Source organism: Hippocampus zosterae, chromosome 14, assembly GCF_025434085.1.
Source record: "Hippocampus zosterae strain Florida chromosome 14, ASM2543408v3, whole genome shotgun sequence".
Lineage (NCBI taxonomy): Eukaryota > Metazoa > Chordata > Actinopteri > Syngnathiformes > Syngnathidae > Hippocampus > Hippocampus zosterae.
The window spans coordinates 3,625,649-3,643,145 of NC_067464.1; the positions used below are offsets into that span (position 1 = coordinate 3,625,649).

At 47.3% G+C, this 17,497-nt stretch overlaps 1 protein-coding gene and 1 non-coding gene across 3 annotated transcripts; both read left to right on the top strand.

The window, feature by feature from the left end:
- The first annotated feature begins 740 nt into the window (after positions 1–740).
- frmd6 (FERM domain containing 6) lies at positions 741–16,540 on the top strand. Of its 2 annotated transcripts, none has more exons than XM_052086639.1 (14): positions 741–983; positions 5,974–6,228; positions 7,070–7,160; positions 8,369–8,448; positions 9,705–9,781; positions 9,857–10,043; positions 10,627–10,782; positions 11,280–11,345; positions 11,455–11,523; positions 13,326–13,500; positions 14,243–14,551; positions 14,789–14,920; positions 14,991–15,082; positions 15,693–16,540. In XM_052086639.1, the coding sequence occupies exons 2-14, from the start codon at positions 6,130–6,132 to the stop codon at positions 15,972–15,974; spliced, it is 1,815 nt and encodes a 604-aa protein (XP_051942599.1). In that variant the 5' UTR covers positions 741–983; positions 5,974–6,129; the 3' UTR covers positions 15,975–16,540. The 2 variants fall into 2 exon arrangements, with proteins under 2 accessions (XP_051942599.1, XP_051942600.1); XM_052086640.1 differs by lacking the exon at positions 741–983 and adding an exon at positions 5,816–5,883.
- On the top strand, positions 8,500–8,582 carry trnal-uaa (transfer RNA leucine (anticodon UAA)). The gene has a single exon. It is a non-coding gene; the product is annotated as a tRNA-Leu (tRNA).
- Positions 16,541–17,497: the final 957 nt, after the last annotated feature.

The window sequence follows — 17,497 nt, forward strand, 5'->3', positions numbered from 1 at the left end:
ATAAAATGAGGTGGCGGGCCTAATCTGGCCCCCGGGCCTTGAGTTTGACACCAGTGTTAATGAACCGTACCAGAAAAGGCTAGCAGACTTTTCGTCGGACAAAATTAAGTGGTGTTTTGGTAAATATACAATCGCACGTCGAAATAACGCTGCTTGTGTGAAAAAGACTTTGCCGTTTAATTTAATTTAATTTAATTTAATTTAATTTAATTTAATTTAATTTAATTTAACAAGAAAATTCCTACAATATCCTTCTTATTTATTACAGATCAGAATTTGAAATTTTGGTACAGATTTTAGCTAGCATCATGGAAGGTCACATGTTTGATTTGGTTTTGCGGACCACATAAAATGAGGTGGCGGGCCTTATCTGGCCCCCGGGCCTTAAGTTTGACACCACTGTTATGAACCGTACTAGAAAAAGCTAGCAGACTTTTCGTCGGACAAAACTAAGTGGTGTTTTGCTAAATATACAATCGCGTGTCGACACAACGCTGCTTGTGTAAAAAACGTGGCAGTTAAAACAAAACGCCTAAAAACTGCATAATCATCCAATGAACTGAAAAAAAACATTTGTGACTTTCATAATTAGCTGGCTCAACACTGTTTCTGAAACGTGCTTGCCCCCCTTGTCCCCCCCCCCCAAACTGGCTCACTTCTTCCTGCATTTGTCTCTCCTTCCTTGGATTGTGTTTCTTTTGCCCCCCCTCCAATCAGGTCTTTTCAAGGAAGTGGGGAAGTGGACCTTTTTGTCAGACCTTTCTTCCCCGCGTCTTGCTAGCACGCCGGGTTTTCATGATGGCTTTTCCTTCCATTGAGGTCAGCCCTCTTGTCGGAATGACTGACTGATAGATTCATTCGCTGGCCGGCTACCAGGTGGACGCGCGCAGCTGGATGCTGTTACACATTCCACCGAGCCTTGAAACATTCCAATTCTTGCAGTCGGGCGCAAACTTTTGCCGGGAAGCGAGACTCTCTCCCAGGTATGAAAACGCCACACGGGACTCGGCAGCAAACTGTCAGAATGCAAGGCTGGGATCAAAACAAGCGGGGTTTGGGCTTTGCCGTAATTGCAGCTCGCGTCTTAAAGCCTCTCCTTAAAGGGCTGTCGCGCTCTATTTCGAGAGCACGTAATGGCGGGGTTGACGTCTCTGCGGCGCGTTGGGGAATTACTCACGCGCGGTTCAGGCTCGAGCCATTGGGCGGGGAGCCGGGTCTGTTCTAGCATGTCCACTCGTACCGATTTTGCGTGTGTGCGAACGCTTTCGTTTCAGTCCAAACCGCACGTGGGGCAGCCGCTCACGAATGAAGGTATGCGGCTTTTGTTTATTCAAGAAAAGACTTGTCACGAGCTGTTGCCAAAGGGCAGAGATTTGACTCACCTGAAGCTATTGTTAGTGACAAAACTTGACTATTTGGCGCTACGTATACAATGTTCGCCGATCGCGAGAGCAACTATTGCGGAAAGTTGTGCTTCGCGTGAAGCGGTTTTCGTCATCTTACGGCAGAAAATTTGTGTCTTGGAAGCACTTCCCTTCACTTAAACATTTCCAAGGAGGATAAGTTACTGCTTTTACAACCTTTAAATGGGCACCAATGTTCAGCTCGATTGACTCCGTGATTGCCTTCCCCTCTGGGCTCCTATTTTGTTTATACTCGAATACTTGAATGAAACGGAATGATTCTGCTCATCTTCTCGTATTCACAGCCGTATTGTTAATGGAAGCAGTACGTGTCGGCGAGGTCGTTCTTTTAAATCATTCCATCCCAGCCATTTTCACTGGAGCGACCCCCCTTTTATCGCAGTGTTTTACTGCATTTTGACTGATCTTGCGAGGCCCACAGAATATTTGGTTCTAATCTATATATATATTGCGCGTCGTCCCGCACGCGGTCTGTCCTTCCGTCTGTCCCTTTTCAAAACGTACCTACTACTGCGCGCCGCCACTGCGCCGCTCAGGCAGTGGCTCACTACGATCGCGCGGGCATCTTAGCGAAAAAATGTTGTCTACCCGCAAGCATTGCAATGAAATTGTTAGTTATTTAGTAGAGCTAAACATCTCTTTATTTTCGCGATAAGCAATGAAGATGAACAAAAAGTTGAACCAAGCAACAACACTTTTGTGGGCCGAAGGCCCACCTTACCAGCCTTCCGCTGGAACTAGCTGATGAGCCGCCCAGAGGGCGGCGAACCAGCTATTGCTATATAAACATGGATAAATTAGGCTCCGCCTACCAAGGACGTACATGTACGTCTATGTCTTTTTTTTTTTTTCGTGTCATCGAGAGGAGGAGGGTCTGATGCAATCTGTGAATGCCAATAAGCCGTTTGCATTGTAAATCATGTAAAAAAAAAGTGACCAGTAGGTGGCAGTGGCAACACACCTGAAACATTCATCAGAGGTTGTTCGGTGCTTGGTAAAAGGTGACAAATAATAATAATACATTTTATTTCTAAGTGCCTTTCAAGACACCCGAGGACACAAATGCAGATACAGTACTTGGCATGACATTGTAAGACGCTGCTAGTCTAGCTAACATTCATCAAGTTGTCCCTCGAGAAAATAACATCCAGTAGCGTTATACAAACCGAAGTACTGGTTTTCGTACTCTTTCAGGGGAGTCGTAAGATTAGGGTTTGTTGACAATCCCAACTTAATCTAACCAAGTATTCGGGATACGCCTTCGTTTCGGAGATGAGGCTGAAAGGCAAAAAAAAAAAAACACGGCGGGTCTTTTACAGCCAAGCGGGTTACAATACAAACCCGTCACTAATTATTTTTTGACGGCCATTTTTGCCAATCCGTATGCTGGCGCAATCCACGCTGGAATATGTTTATTCACGACATCCCCCAAAAGACATCCAGCGCGGCCCGCCTAGAAGGCTTTTCTTCCCCGTTTATATCCCAACTCGCAGCCGTACTGACGTGCGGCTTTACGGGGGGGAGGAAAGAAGGAGTCAGTTTGGCCTTAGCATCGCCGAGCGTCAAGGCGAAAGCCGCCGCGTGACCGCCGTGATTTAGAGCCGGTCGTCAAGCTCAGCGGCATTTTGTCTTCAGCTGAATAAACAGCTTTCTTGGCCGTGGGAAAAAGGTCACGACCTTTCAAAGAGAGCCCTTTAAACGTGTCCGCGGGTGCGATATATAGTGCTGGCCGCAGATCGGAAATAGCCCTTCCTCCTCCGGCGATGAAAACGTCGTTTTCTGGATCTTTATTTAGTGGAGGAGGATTTTTTTTTCCGAATCACGCGTCTTTTCTGCAAAGCGTGCGTGTGATCTGATTGGAGTATATGACGGAATGCCGTTTTGTCCGATTGAGCATAAGTTGACCGTTTACGATGTAGTTACGGTATTTGGACACTTGTGGGACGCTAAACGAGGAATGCAGTTTGTGGGCGCTGCATCCCGAATCAATGGTTGCCATTGTCGGAATGAGAAGCAGATGTGAGTGAGGAATTCTCCCGACTGCAGCGCGTTTCCTTTTTTTTTTTTACGGCCCTCGCCTTTGAACACTACCTCCGTCTTTTTTTTTATTCGGCGTTGACACTTCCTCTACCTGCAGCGCTCTGACAGCCTCCTCCGGTGATCTTTTTTTTTTTTTTCTAAATCTCTAAAGCTGAGGACGTTTTCCTTTTGACGGTCCCCAACCACTCATCCTGTTTGAGAATCCGAGACCTGCATAGTTTGAGAGAGAGGCCTTCTCTCTCGCTCACCGAATCCCTTTCTGTGGGATTTGATGAGTTAGCCTCTAATGCTGAGAGGTTTGCCACGTTGACAGAATCTCTGTTTGCCAGGCTGAAAAGGCCCAGCGGGAAAAGCTCAGTTGGCCGCTCTTTCTTTTGTGTTTTGACCCCTCGCCGGTGTTGCGTCACACTTACGCGCGGCGCTAATGTGATTATCTGCCACTCTCCTTCGCTGGCCCTAATTGGTTGGCGAATTTTCCTGGCCTTCCGTGGTCTCGTGTGCAGATGTTTAAAAGGCATTAGAGGATGACTTCATCGTGTTCGAGCTGACTCGCCTCAAACCGCTGTCCTCCGCGTTCAACCCACTTTTTGAGGGCCACACAAGAACACATAATAACATAGTAATAACATAGTAGTTTTCTAGGAAGCTTCCACTGGACCTCGATTTAAAAGTCTCCATCAAGTACAACCAATCCCCTAAAAAATCTCAACAGTCTTTTAAAAAATAAAAATATAAAACTATTTAATATAATAACACAATAATAATATAATTATTAATTATTTTTTATTAATTACTAATTAATTAATTAATTATTATACATAATATAATAATATAATAAAATAAAAACATTGATTGCTGACTTCCTTCATTGCACAACCAATCCCGGATTTAAGCCCCACAAAGGACGCCCAGTTCCCGAGGAAGTCCCCATGAAGTGCACCCGACTGTCTCGACCTTTCCCGTTCTCAATTGCCTTACCTGAAAGAATAATTTTCTACAAAGCTACTATTATATCGCGGAAGACCTGCAGTGCTCACGAGTCGATCACAAGACCGCTTGAACCAGGGCACCGTGTGGGAATCGATCCCACGCCAGCTGGACAAAAGTCACCTTTGCTTGCGCTCCCAAATAGTGCCCGCTGACAATCGTCTATTCATTCGGAAAGACTGAGTTCACATTGTCCTGCCAGAAATATGACATTTGAACACCCCGCCATCATATCAAAAGTGGGAGGTCAACCAAAATGATGCCGCAAAAAAAAAAGTCAAACAATGTGAAATGTCAGCAAGTCCCATGAGTCTTCGGCTCCACGTGTGTTGAGCACTTTAGAAGTAGAAACGCGGGTATCTCAGTTGAGCTTTACACTCTTATTGTGGAAAACAATGTCCCGTTTTCTCTCGCCCTGGCATTTTCAAAGTAGTTTTACTTTATTTTTGTGGCATCAAACGACGGTTTTACATTTGAGAATCTTAAAACTGATGCATTCATTCATTCATCTTCCGAGCCGCTTGATCCTCACTAGGGTCGCGGGGGGTGCTGGAGCCTATTCCAGCTGTCTTCATGCAGTAGGCGGGGACACCCTGAATCGGTTGCCAGCCAATCGCAGGGCACACAGAATCGAACAACCATTCGCACCCATACTCACACCTAGGGACAATTTAGAGCGTCCAATCAGCCTGCCACGCATGTTTTTGGAATGTGGGAGGAAACCGGAGCACCCGGAGAAAACCCACGCAGGCCCGGGTAGAACATGCAAACTCCACACAGGGAGGCCGGAGCTGGAATCGAACCCGGTACCTCTGCACTGTGAAGCCGTGATGTGCTAACCACTGGACTACCGGGCCGCCATGCATGAGGTTGACGATTGTAATATTTTGAACCTGGAACAAATGGATTCAATTTACATTATTTCATCAAGAGGACGTGGAGGGCGGGCGGGGAGTGGGAGGGGGTGGCTAGACACAGATGTAGAGCCTTCTGGCGCTTCTAATGTTGCTTATTCCAAGTAACTCGCTTCTCCTTAACCTCACACCAGCAGCTGCCGTATAGCACGCTCATATTGTCGGCGGCAAGGTAACTATCGTCTCTTAATACGTTTCACCATTGGAATTTGGTGCGTTTGTCTTGTCAGCAGCTTTCTTTTGAAAGGCCAACGCCTCTTCTGCCGCCTGTAATTTGATCCGGCCCCCAAACTTCCCAATCTGTGAGGAATGACAAGGTTGAATGACTTCCAAAGCCGGAAGTGGTGTTGCTACCCCGATTGTACCGCCGCCACCTTCTTTTGTCTTGCCTGAGAATTTTCACACTCATGGCCTAAAAAGTCCCCACAAAGCACATTGCAGTCCCTCAGACATCCACCCACTCTTCCATTATTCGGGTTCCTGACAAACAAGCATCAAAAGTCACCATGAAGGCCAACGTATGTCCTCTCAGGAAGAGCTGTTGTTCCGCGAGCTTCTTTTTGTCCTGCCGTTTCACATCTGCCGCCGCGTGTCGTTTGTCTCCACAGTGGCCGAGCACAGCCGAGGTGATCTCCATGCTCCTCTTCCGGGTGGCTGCTGAAGCGCGGCTGACGTCGGCGCGTCGGTGGTGCTGGTAGCGGGCCACTGGTGGTGGTGGTGGTGGAGGAGGAGGGGGTGGTGGTGGGGGGCGGGGCCACACGAAGATGAACAAAGTGAACTTCCACAACAACAAAGCCATGCAGGACCGTCGCTGCGTCTGTGTCTTTCTGCCCAATGACGACACGCTCAACGTCATCGTCAACGTGAGTGTTAAACGCGTACGCTGTCTGTCCAGGAGCCAATTCGCCCGAGCCGATTGGTTCTCAACGTGGTCGCGGTTAACCTTTTGGAATGTTTCTGATGGACGATCGCTTTGCAGCCGCCGCTCGGGTCGCAGTCGCCTATGCGGGTGAGGGTTCGACTCCCACTCCGAACAGGCAGTATATTTCGAGCTTCGTTTTGTCATCCAAATGATAAACGTTTTTCGAGATCAACTTTGAAGTCACGCCACAGTTGCCATCTGCCGGAACAGATTGATGATGTCTTTTTTTTTTGGACTAAAAATTCATGCTGCGGCCCGGTAGTCCAGTGGTTAGCACGTCGGCTTCACAGTGCAGAGGTACCGGGTTCGATTCCAGCTCCGGCCTCCCTGTGTGGAGTTTGCATGTGGGTTTTCTCCGGGTGCTCCGGCTTCCTCCCACATTCCAAAAACATGCATGGCAGGCTGATTGAACACTCTAAATTGTCCCTTAGGTGTGAGTGTGAGTGCGAATGGTTGTTCGTTTTTGTGTGCCCTGCAATTGGCTGGCAACCGATTCAGGGTGTCCCCCCCGCCTACTGCCCGAAGACAGCTGGGATAGGCTTCAGCACCCCCCCGCGACCCTAGTGAGGATCAAGCGGCTCGGAAGATGAATGAATGAATGAATGAAATTCATGCTTGGAAGTGGCAATAAAGGTCACTTGACAATTCAGCCATTCGGACCAAAAAAGCGTGTCTCAACCCGAATGTTTTCTTAACCTCACACTCTATTAATGCCTCTTGGTTGGTCCAACAATGTAACTTGAAGCTTCGATGTGGTTTTCCTTCCTTTCTCTCCTTCTCAGGTGAGGACTCTGTGCCAGGAGTTGTTGGTCCAGGTGTGTGACCTCCTTAGGCTGAAAGACTGTCACCTCTTTGGACTCAGTGTTATTCAAAGTGAGTCCACTATTCGGTGTCACAAGCTGTCTTTGGACTCACTGGATTCTTTTCAGGCTGCCCTTGTGGGGGTGGTGTCCATGCCCCACCCCCCCTCCACCCCCGTTGTGACCGCAGATGCATTTAAAAGTATTTGTAGCCTGGCATTTCTGCTTCTCGGCTAGGGAAAAAGCACAACGGGCCCTTAAATGTCGCATGTCTCACCTAGCTGTCACGCATGTCAAACCTCTTCATCCTGACTGGCTCCATTGTGTGGCCGGGCTGGGTGGCGTGAGTCACGGCGTGTGTGCGTGTGCAGACACATGACGCTGGCGGGCAACTGCAGAGGGAGAGAGAGCGTGTTGCAAAAAGTCCTTTTTTTTTTCAGACAGCTGGCCTCCAGATGAGCCAATGACGGGGGCCGGCCGGTGCGCTTGGCTCAGAGCCGACGGGTCTGATTGTGGGACATTCCTCAAGTGTTTGTCTGAACAGCGTGTAACGGCCAAGGCAAACGGCGGCCACCCAGCCGCTTTGTGACACCCGCTGGCCCCTCTCAGGCACACTCCCCCCCCCCCCCGGGGTCGCCACACCAGTCGTCTCTCAGTATGCGCTATTCGTTCTGACATCCTCGACTTGAACGCAGCATTTTTGTCTGTCCGAAACCAACAGTGGGTTAACTGCTACAACAGTTTTTGTTGTTGTTGTTGTTTTTTTTTGGGGGGGGGGGGTTGTTTGTTTTGTTTTTACATCCAATGCAGCGTATTATTCTGTCCGTTTTGCGATGGGAAAGAATTTCTTGAGGATCGGCGTTGCACAGGAGGATCTGTTCTCAATTGCCTTGCCCGGATAAAGGTTACATTTGTAAAAATGAATCGTCCCTCTCAAATAATAATCATTAAAAAAGTGTATGATGATGATAATAATAATAATAATACATTTTATTTATAAGCGCCTTTTGTGAGTTTGTACTTTTACTCACAACTGCTCTCCACAATTGTTGGTTGGAGCAAAATGACCACCCCCCCTCACCCCCACAGGACAGGAACAGGATGTCCAGCTTAAAAAAAAAAATCACATTTTTTAAAATTCCTTTTTTATTTTTCTTCTTTTTCAGTTGTGACGTCGAATAAAACATCCCAGATGATTTTTGATCTGTATCGTTAAAAGGAATTCATAATTAAACACCCAAAAGGATCTTGGGAACTGAAAAAGTACCTTTCTTCCCACAGATAATGAGCACATTTACATGGAACTGGATCAGAAACTGTCCAAGTACTGCCCCAAAGAATGGAAGAGGGAAGCCAGCAAGGTAACTTTGCGCTAACCTACACTCTATTCGCGATTACTTGCTCATCAGTGCACCAGGATGGCCGAGTGGTTAAGGCGTTGGACTTAAGATCCAATGGACAGTAGTCCTCGTGGGTTCAAACCCCACTCCTGGTATTCTTTACCTATTTTCATTGCTCCACCTAAATTATCTAAGCATGTAACATGTTTCAAAAACAGCATCCCTGTGTTTTTTTTGTTTTTTTGTTTTTTTTGCGTGCAGTCCTTTCTCACTGTTGCGTCGCCTCGGGCACTTGTTCAAAGAACAAAGCTCCAAACGACATCAACTCCTCGGGTCCTTAACATCAAACGGAGGCAGCAGACAAAGCGGAGGGTGTAAAGCAATAGGCTTGAAAATCGCGAAACCCAATCCAGTACATTTAAAAAGTGACACACGTGTTCGAGCGTGAATGTCCAATCATTTCATTCCAGACTTGAAAAGGATGAAATGGTTTCATTATCCATTTAAAAAAAAAAAAAAAAGATCAGATTCGCAATTGCCGTTAGATATCACAAGATGGTGGCCGCCTGACTAAGCTCAGAGAATAACGGAGTGATGGTTCCTCCCAAAAAATCCGGGAATAGGAAATTTCCTCAATGAACTGCAAATACGTACATTGGAACTGGTCTGCATTGTCTTTTCTGAATCCCGATAATAATAAAATGTTTTTTTCTGGTGATTATTTTGATTATTGTGAAGATTTATTGCTCGTAGATTGCATTTTGTTTTTTTTCCAATTTAGTGTCATGGATTGATCTTTACTGTCATGATTCTCAATGATGATGCTCCCTCTAGTGGTATGTCAAAGAATCACTGAATGAAGCGATTAAAACCATCCAGCTTTTTTTTTTTTGTGGCTAAAATAGACATTTTTTTTAAACCCAGTACAATAGAGCTCAGTTATATGCCAACTGTGTTACTGCATTATAATGTTGCGTCATTGTGGTGGTACTTAGAGAGCCACGCACTCGTTTTTCTGATGGCAGCTGGGGAACCACTGCCGCATTCAAGTTAACTGAACTGCAATTGTAAAACTAACCCAGACTCCAACGCTCTGTCAAGAATGTAAAAGGCTAAAAGGTAAAAGAAAATGTGATTTTTTTAAAAATCTCCTTTCATCGTCCGTAGACAGTCCCTTATTGTCGGGGGTACTCTAGCACAGTGCCAGTCATGTGAATTCAAACGTGAGAAAGAGAATTGATTGATTGAAAGAGAATAAACCTTGCCGCCTTCGACAGGGAATCGACCAGTTTGGCCCTCCGATGATCGTCCACTTCAGAGCTCAGTATTACGTGGAGAACGGCCGCTTGATCAGGCGAGTCCCGCCTTCTCTTCTCATCGCGTGAGCCAAGCTGCTCGCTAACACGCAATGCTACGTCTGCGTTTTTAGTGACCGCGCCGCCAGGTACTACTACTACTGGCACCTGAGGAAACAGGTGCTGCTCTCGCAGTGCATCCAGCGGGAGGAGGCCTACTTCCTGCTGGCTGCCTTCGCCCTGCAGGCCGACCTGGGCAACTTCAAACGGAACAAGCACTTTGGCAAATACTTTGAACCCGAAGCCTACTTCCCCCCGTGGGTGAGTACACGCCAAACAGGCACCGTTTGCGTTGGCCCCACACGCACACATGGCCTCTCGAGGCTTTTAACGAGAGGCGGTAGGCTATTTTCGGGGCTCTCATGGGTCCTCCGAAAGTCTTTAAACGTCACTGAATCCACGAATCGAACAACAAGGCCTTAATTGGAGTTGAATTCCCTTCAGCCAATAACGCGGGCCAAGAATCATGTCACATTTTGATGAGCATTTCAAGGCGATGCCCATTCATTGCAGCGCTTCATTCATCGTGCTGTTTTGAAGCACATTGATACCAAAAAAAAAAAGTGGGCCAGCGAGTTTTAATTTTGGCGCTAGAAGTGGAACACAATTCTTGCGTGTGTTTTCTCGGGTCATGGAACCACACCCGTCTGATTGCTCCACACTTCCTGCAATCTGTCTCCTTATCACAACAGGAAATGACAAACAAAAGCAAAAACGTCAACATGCGAATTACCCGAGGTCACGTGTTGAAAGCTGCCGCGGGCCTCCCTCGCCCCCTTTTCTTTTTCCTCATGTTGCGTAAATAAACACATCTTACGCCCCCCCACCCCATCCTCTCGCTCAGGTGATAGCCAAGCGCGGCCGCGACTACATCCTGAGACATATCCCCAACATGCACAAGGACCAGTTTGCCCTCACTGCCTCCGAGGCGCACCTCAAGTACATCAAGGAGTGCGCGCAGCTTGATGACGTCACCGTCCATTATTACCGACTCTACAAGGTGAGCTGCCATCACACAAGTCTCAAAGCTATGCCTGAAAAGACACAGGGCAGTCTGCCGTCTTGGTTTGAAACGGCCATCTTTGCCTGGTCGTGCACTCTGCGTTTTTATTCCACTCACCTTATTTAATTCACCCATAAAGCCTAAAATCTGTGATGACTCGACCCACAAAAGAGTCTCAAGGCATACCACAGTAAGTCTGCCTTTACTTTGAAGCGGCCGTTTTGGCTCGATAAACTCATAAGAATTTAGCAAAATCCACCCACAATCCGGAATCCATCCCTGACATGGCAAGTTTGTTGTGAAACGGCCATTTTGGTTCCATGTTGCCCATTTCCTTTACTTGTACATTTTGTGCAATTGCTCCTGAATGAGAAACACGTATGCTAGACAGGTGGGATGGCTGCATGGTCGTCAAATATGAATCCTTTCTTTCTTTCTGTTTTTTTTTTTGTTTTAAATCTATATATCTTGCTGATGACATTATTTTGATTTAGGACAAGAAGGAAGTGGAGGCTTCGCTCACTTTGGGCCTGACTTTACGTGGGATTCAAATATTCCAGGTACAATCGTTCATTCGGGAAGGATTTGCCGCCTTCTGCATGTCCAACCGTTTAATCCCCAAGCAAAGCCAGTCAGCACCCCCACTCATCATCCCTCCCTTTTCCGCAGAACGTCGGCTCCGTCAGGCAGCTTTTGTACGACTTTCCGTGGACCAACGTGGGGAAGCTCGTCTTCGTGGTGAGTCACACATGCCATCGCGTCATTTTAAACCTCTCCTGGCGAGGCTTCGTTTCTCTTTCACGCTTGTTTGTGCTTCAGCCCTGTGTGAGGCCCCCGGAACGAATCGGGGATTTAGGAAGGCTTTTCCTGCCCACACACACACGCACATACACATACACGTACACGTACACACACTAGACCTACTTATGAAATATGACACTATATGGACTAAAGTACACCGACACACCCGCTTATCACTGATTTTATTCAGCACAAATCGTGACTTCAATTGTTCACTTCCTACTTTGTTGGAACAGTTCGGGAAAGGCCATTTTTTCCGTGCACAGGCACAAAGCAACGCTCATAAGTACGATGGGATGAATTTGGTGTGGAAGAGCCTGTCAATCAAACACTGTAAAAATATTTTCTGGGATTGATTACGCTATCGACTATTACGTCGAAAGAATCCTTGAGGACTCGGATGCATTTTCAGTTATTCCGAACGTACTTTGTTTGGCTGCAGTATCACCTTCTGTCCATAGAGGGTGCTAATAGGTTTTTGAAAATGCAAAGAGTTGTTTGCAAATCGTAGAATGGATGTTAGTAGACTTTGCAAACGTAAGATTGGCTGATGTACACGCTGCCGACAAACTCTCGATGCAAAACTTTTGCCAATCTATTTTGGCGCCTAACTTCTTCAACACGGTCAACGTTTTTGTACCTCGATTTCCCACTTTCATTTGTTCTTTGATCACGTTTGTAACGCAAAACGTTTGTATCTCAAATCATCTTGCCCCGTTGAAATGAAAGGAAATTCCATTTAGCTGTTTTTACCCCCCCAGAAAATACCGCAAAAAAAAAACATGTTGAGAAACTTATTATGTTGCACAACATACAAACCTAAATTTGCTTCCTTGCCGTGATCCATCGGCAGCATCCCCTAAAATAAATGTCCGCTTTCGCAATTCTTTAGTTTTGTACTTTCGCATTTGACCCAGTTGCACGCCGAATAAGAGTCCCCGGCTCGGCGGCCGCACCCACGCTTTCGGCTCGTCATCCCGACTCACCGCGCCGACCGCCGGGCCGGAGGGACACGCGGGTCAATAAACACCAGATGTTGCGTTGGTTTGAGGGGGCGCTTGAGCAGCCTGATGCAAGAAGACAAAACAAAAGTCGTGTTTATACTTCCTCATCATTATCGTCCTTGTGGATGTGGAAACCAGTTTATCTTTCTGACTCTGTGGTCGTGCTTTACATGTTGTTTGGTGAAAAGTAGGGTAGTAAAAATTAAGACCCTCCCCCCAGCATAATGAATTGATAATTATTCAAATTAATCTTGATTACGGTGCGCCAGTGGGTCAGATGGAAACAGTGAAAGCACTTGCACAGAATGTGTATATTGAAGCTGTATTTTTTTTTCTCAAAAATTAGGTCAACATTTTACCACCTCAAGACATGTACGTCCTTGCTTCACAAAAAGCTCATCACAAAAACGTCACATGACGGAGCTCAGCAAACACGTGAGCCGTGATTGGTCGTTATCTGAGCCCCCAGCGAGCGTGACGTCATTTTCAGTTGACAGCAAGTGGCAAAAAGGCCACCAAGTCACAGCATTCTCTTTTAAAAGCCAAAAAAGAGGACAGCTGCTTGTCAGCTGAGCTTCAGCCAACGGCTCATCCAAATAATTGGGGAGAAATGATAACAGATGTCAACCGCTGATCGCGTTGACTCTGGCCGAGCGACGTGTTCCTCCTCTGAGGTTTTCATGTGCGTCTCGCTTTCACATTCTGGTTGCTTATGAACCGCACACTTGTTCTCAGGGGAAGAAATTTGAGATCCTCCCCGACGGGCTGCCCTCGGCCCGGAAGCTCATCTACTACACCGGGTGCCCGCTGCGTTCCCGCCACCTCCTGCAGCTGCTCAGCAACAGCCACCGACTCTACATGAACCTGCAGCCCGTCCTCAAACAGGTCCGCCGGTTGGAGGAACACGAAGGTCGGTCTGATAATCCAGTGAACCGTTTATTCCTTAATTCCAGTTTATTTGTCAGAAGCGTTGGAATAATGGCATTGTCATTTGCCTTTTCTATAAGAAAAGGGCGCAAAAGATGAATTGGAAATTGGATATTTGTGAAAGAATTTGCAGATTGTAAAACCATACTGTCTAATACTGTCTTTTTGACGTCTGAAACTGAACAAAAATGTCTTTTAAAACGCCACGTGCATCTCACTTTTTTGCATAAGTAACAGTCTTAGAAGAAGACGCCAATGGCGGTCAGCCGAAAGAGCCACAAAAAGAGAAGAAAAAAAATCTGTGAATGATTAACGCCCTGACCATCAAAAGGGGCTTGTAATTGCTTATAACTGCCACAAGAGGGTGCCATTTAATTTTTTTTTTAGTGGCTAGCATTCCATTTCCACACACACAGACAAATAATAATTCGTAAAGAATCACCACCATGCATCAAGCATGCACACAACCATGAACCCATCTTACATAAATCTAGTTGCAGTCATTCTAATTCCGTTACCTTCACATAAACTCATTGAGAAGATTAGCTAGCATACTAGCCAAAATGACGCGTGAGCACAAACTAAAGTTACGTCATACCTCGATAAGCAAATATGCAGGGCGCTGCACAAACGTCGTAAGTCATGAAACGCATCTTTCGGCAGTTTCATTGTAATAAATGAGCCGCTGCAATTTGCATAATGTGTGTGTGTACGTGTGCTTCCAGAGAAGAAACAGTATCGCGAGTCCTACATAAGTGACGCTCTGGACCTCGACATGGACAACCTGGACAAGCGCTCGCGAGCCAGCGGCAGCAGCGGTGGCAGCGTGTCCCGCCACAAGCGTCTGTCCCGCCACTCCACCGCCAGCCACGGCAGTTCGCACACGTCGGGCATCGAGGCGGATAGCTTCCGCGCTCCCCACCCGGCCCCCCACCTGCCCCTGAGGACATGCGGCTCGTCCACCACCAGCCACGGCAGCTCGCACACGTCGGGTGTGGAGAGCGGCGGCAAGGAGCGCATCCTCGATGACGACGGTACGGTTGTTGCGACAATTAGCGTAAAAACGCCAAAACTTGGACACTTTAAAATGAAGCTGCTTAAAAATCCATGCATCCATTTTCCAATCCGCTTGTCCTCACAAGGATCGCGGGGTGTGAGTCGACTAAAATTACTGTCAAAACCCAAAGTCGCAACGGTCAAATTGAAATCCCCCCCCACCCCCCCCAAACAAAAATTGCACAGGCTGAAATGAAACTCTTACATCCCTAAAGAGATTGAGATGCTGGTGGACGACCCCAAAGACTACGAGGAGCTGAACGAAATGTCTCTGGACCAGGAGCTGTGCATCCACATCACCGAGGACATGTTGACCATGCCTTCCGATCACAACAATGGATTCTCCGGTAAAAACTCGACGGTGCGATCTTAAAGCTTATTCGGGAGAGCTAATGGCCTCGAATGTGGCGCCGGCAGGTCTCATCGTCAAAGATGTCAGCTCGTCCACATCCAGCTCCTCTGAGACGGTCGTCAAGATGAGAGGACAAAGCATCGAGTCCCTCCCGCAGGTATAGTTACGTCTAGGCATGTGGTCAACGTGACAATGAATCCAGTTGGAATTACGATTTTGTCTGGAAAAATTAAACGAACCTGATTTTTGGCGACGTTTACAATTCATAATGAGGACTTTGTCGCATATCTAATCGAACACGTTCTCAAAAAGTATTCATCCAACCACCAGGAGGCGAAAGTGTGCTTAATGCTTCATTGAGCTGCCCGAATAACAAGCAAGCGCACCTTGCGGCGCGAGCCGAAAGTCCCTCGGTTGGCCGATGACAGCGACTCCCGTCGAGAGAAAAAAAAAATCACAGCAAAAAGCCCAGATGAAGAGCGGGTGCCTCGAAATACTTTTTTTTTGGCGTTTTTCATTTTGCCTAGCTGAATTTGGCACAGAAAACCTGTTTGTTGAAAAGTAGCACAATAAAAATCCATATTTTTTCCTTAACAGTGAATAATGGTGCTTAAGAATCGTGAACACCATTTTGATCAAAACAATCCTGAGGAGTATTTTGGCTATAATCGTATGCATCGTAGGCAACAATGCGCCAGACGAGAGCGTCGGGTGTGACGCTTCGCACCGACTCAAATGGCTGACGTTTGTGTCTCCCCCGCCGGCAGACGTCGACGTGCAGGAAGCCCCCGTCGTCCAGCGACCGCCACAGCCAGTCGCTGGACGACGTCCGCTTGTACCAGAAGGACTGCCTTCAGTGGGCCGAGCTGTGCCAGGACACGGCGCACAGCTACACCTTTGGATGCGCCCAGGAGCTGAGCGATGGCGGCGGCGGCGGAAACGGCGGGGCCTACCAGGGCCTGGCAGACCAGTGCGCCGGAATCAAGAGAACCAGCAAGTACTTCTCTCTCGACCTCACCAGTGACGACGTGCCCGAGTTTGTGGTGTGAGGAGCTCCTTTTATTGTTTATAATCAACACAGAGGAATGCAAAAGGGATCACAGAATACTTAATTGTCGCGCTAACAACCAAAGACCTGCGGAGATGGACGCTTTGGGCGCCTCTTGACAGGAAACGGCAGCTTGCCAAACGCACCGCGCCGCCCGACGTGCCTTCATCCAAGACGCCCAAAACAATCGCCGCCGCCGCCATTTGCGTCTCTCACTCTCTCCACTATTTTAAACTTACCTGGCGCCGTTTCGAGCAGCTTGCTCTACGCCAAAGGAAGCCTGTTGGCGCCCTTTTGAGCTTGCGCAGTGTCATTTTAAACGTACTCTCTCGCTCTGCTCGTTTCGAGCTGATTCACTTCCGTTTTAAGCAGCAAAGTTTTAAGATCACTCTGTTGCATTTTAAGTTCACGCCGCACTGTTTAAGTGGACTGAGTGCCAATTTAAGTTCACTGGGCACCATTTTAAGTGGGGACCGACCGATGAATCGGCCGGCCGATTTAATCAGACGATATTAGTTCTTTTTAAAAAAAATGGCCAAAATAAAATAAAGAAATGAAATAATAAAAGGCAACATGTTGTAAAGCAGGCGGCCCGGTAGTCCAGTGGTTAGCACGTCGGCTTCACAGTGCAGAGGTACCGGGTTCGATTCCAGCTCCGGCCTCCCTGTGTGGAGTTTGCATGTTCTCCCCGGGCCTGCGTGGGTTTTCTCCGGGTGCTCCGGTTTCCTCCCACATTCCAAAAACATGCATGGCAGGCTGATTGAACGCTCTAAATTGTCCCTTGGTGTGAGTGTGAGTGCGAATGGTTGTTCGTTTCTGTGTGCCCTGCGATTGGCTGGCAACCGATTCAGGGTGTCCCCCGCCTACTGCCCGGAGACGGCTGGAATGGGCTCCAGCACCCCCCGCGACCCTAGTGAGGATCAAGCGGCTCGGAAGATGAATGAATGAATGAATGTTGTAAAGCGGTCACATGCGCTGCCTGTAATTTGTATCGTCATTGTTGAAAGTTTTTAAGGGACCAAAAAAATATTTTATTCATTGTACTTTTTCTAATTAATCTAATTAATCGGCCAGTTAATCAGAATTTTATTCTACCAAATATCCCCCCCCCCCAAAAAAATACAAATTGGTTGTGCCCTATTTTTTTTTTTTTAATACTTGGCAACGTTTGAAGCCACCGTTTTGAAATGATCACGTCTACTCTGCACCATTGAAACCTCTGTGCTCTGTGCCAATCTAAGCTCCTTTGCCCTTCGGAGATTGTGCGGTGCTGGTTGAATCCTACTCTGTCCCCCTTTTCACCTTCCTCTGCACTTGGCACCAGCTTAAGTTCACTCTGTATGGTTTCAAGATCAGTCGGCAAAGTTTGAAGTTATTACGCTGAACCGTTCAAAATGTGCTCTGCGCCGTTTTGAAGCTCACTCGGCATGGTTGCGCTTCCTCGTTTAATCCTGGACATTTTGAGCGTACCCGGTGACGATTTAAGCTTGTGCCGTGCCAACTGCAGCTCGTTCACTGTAAATT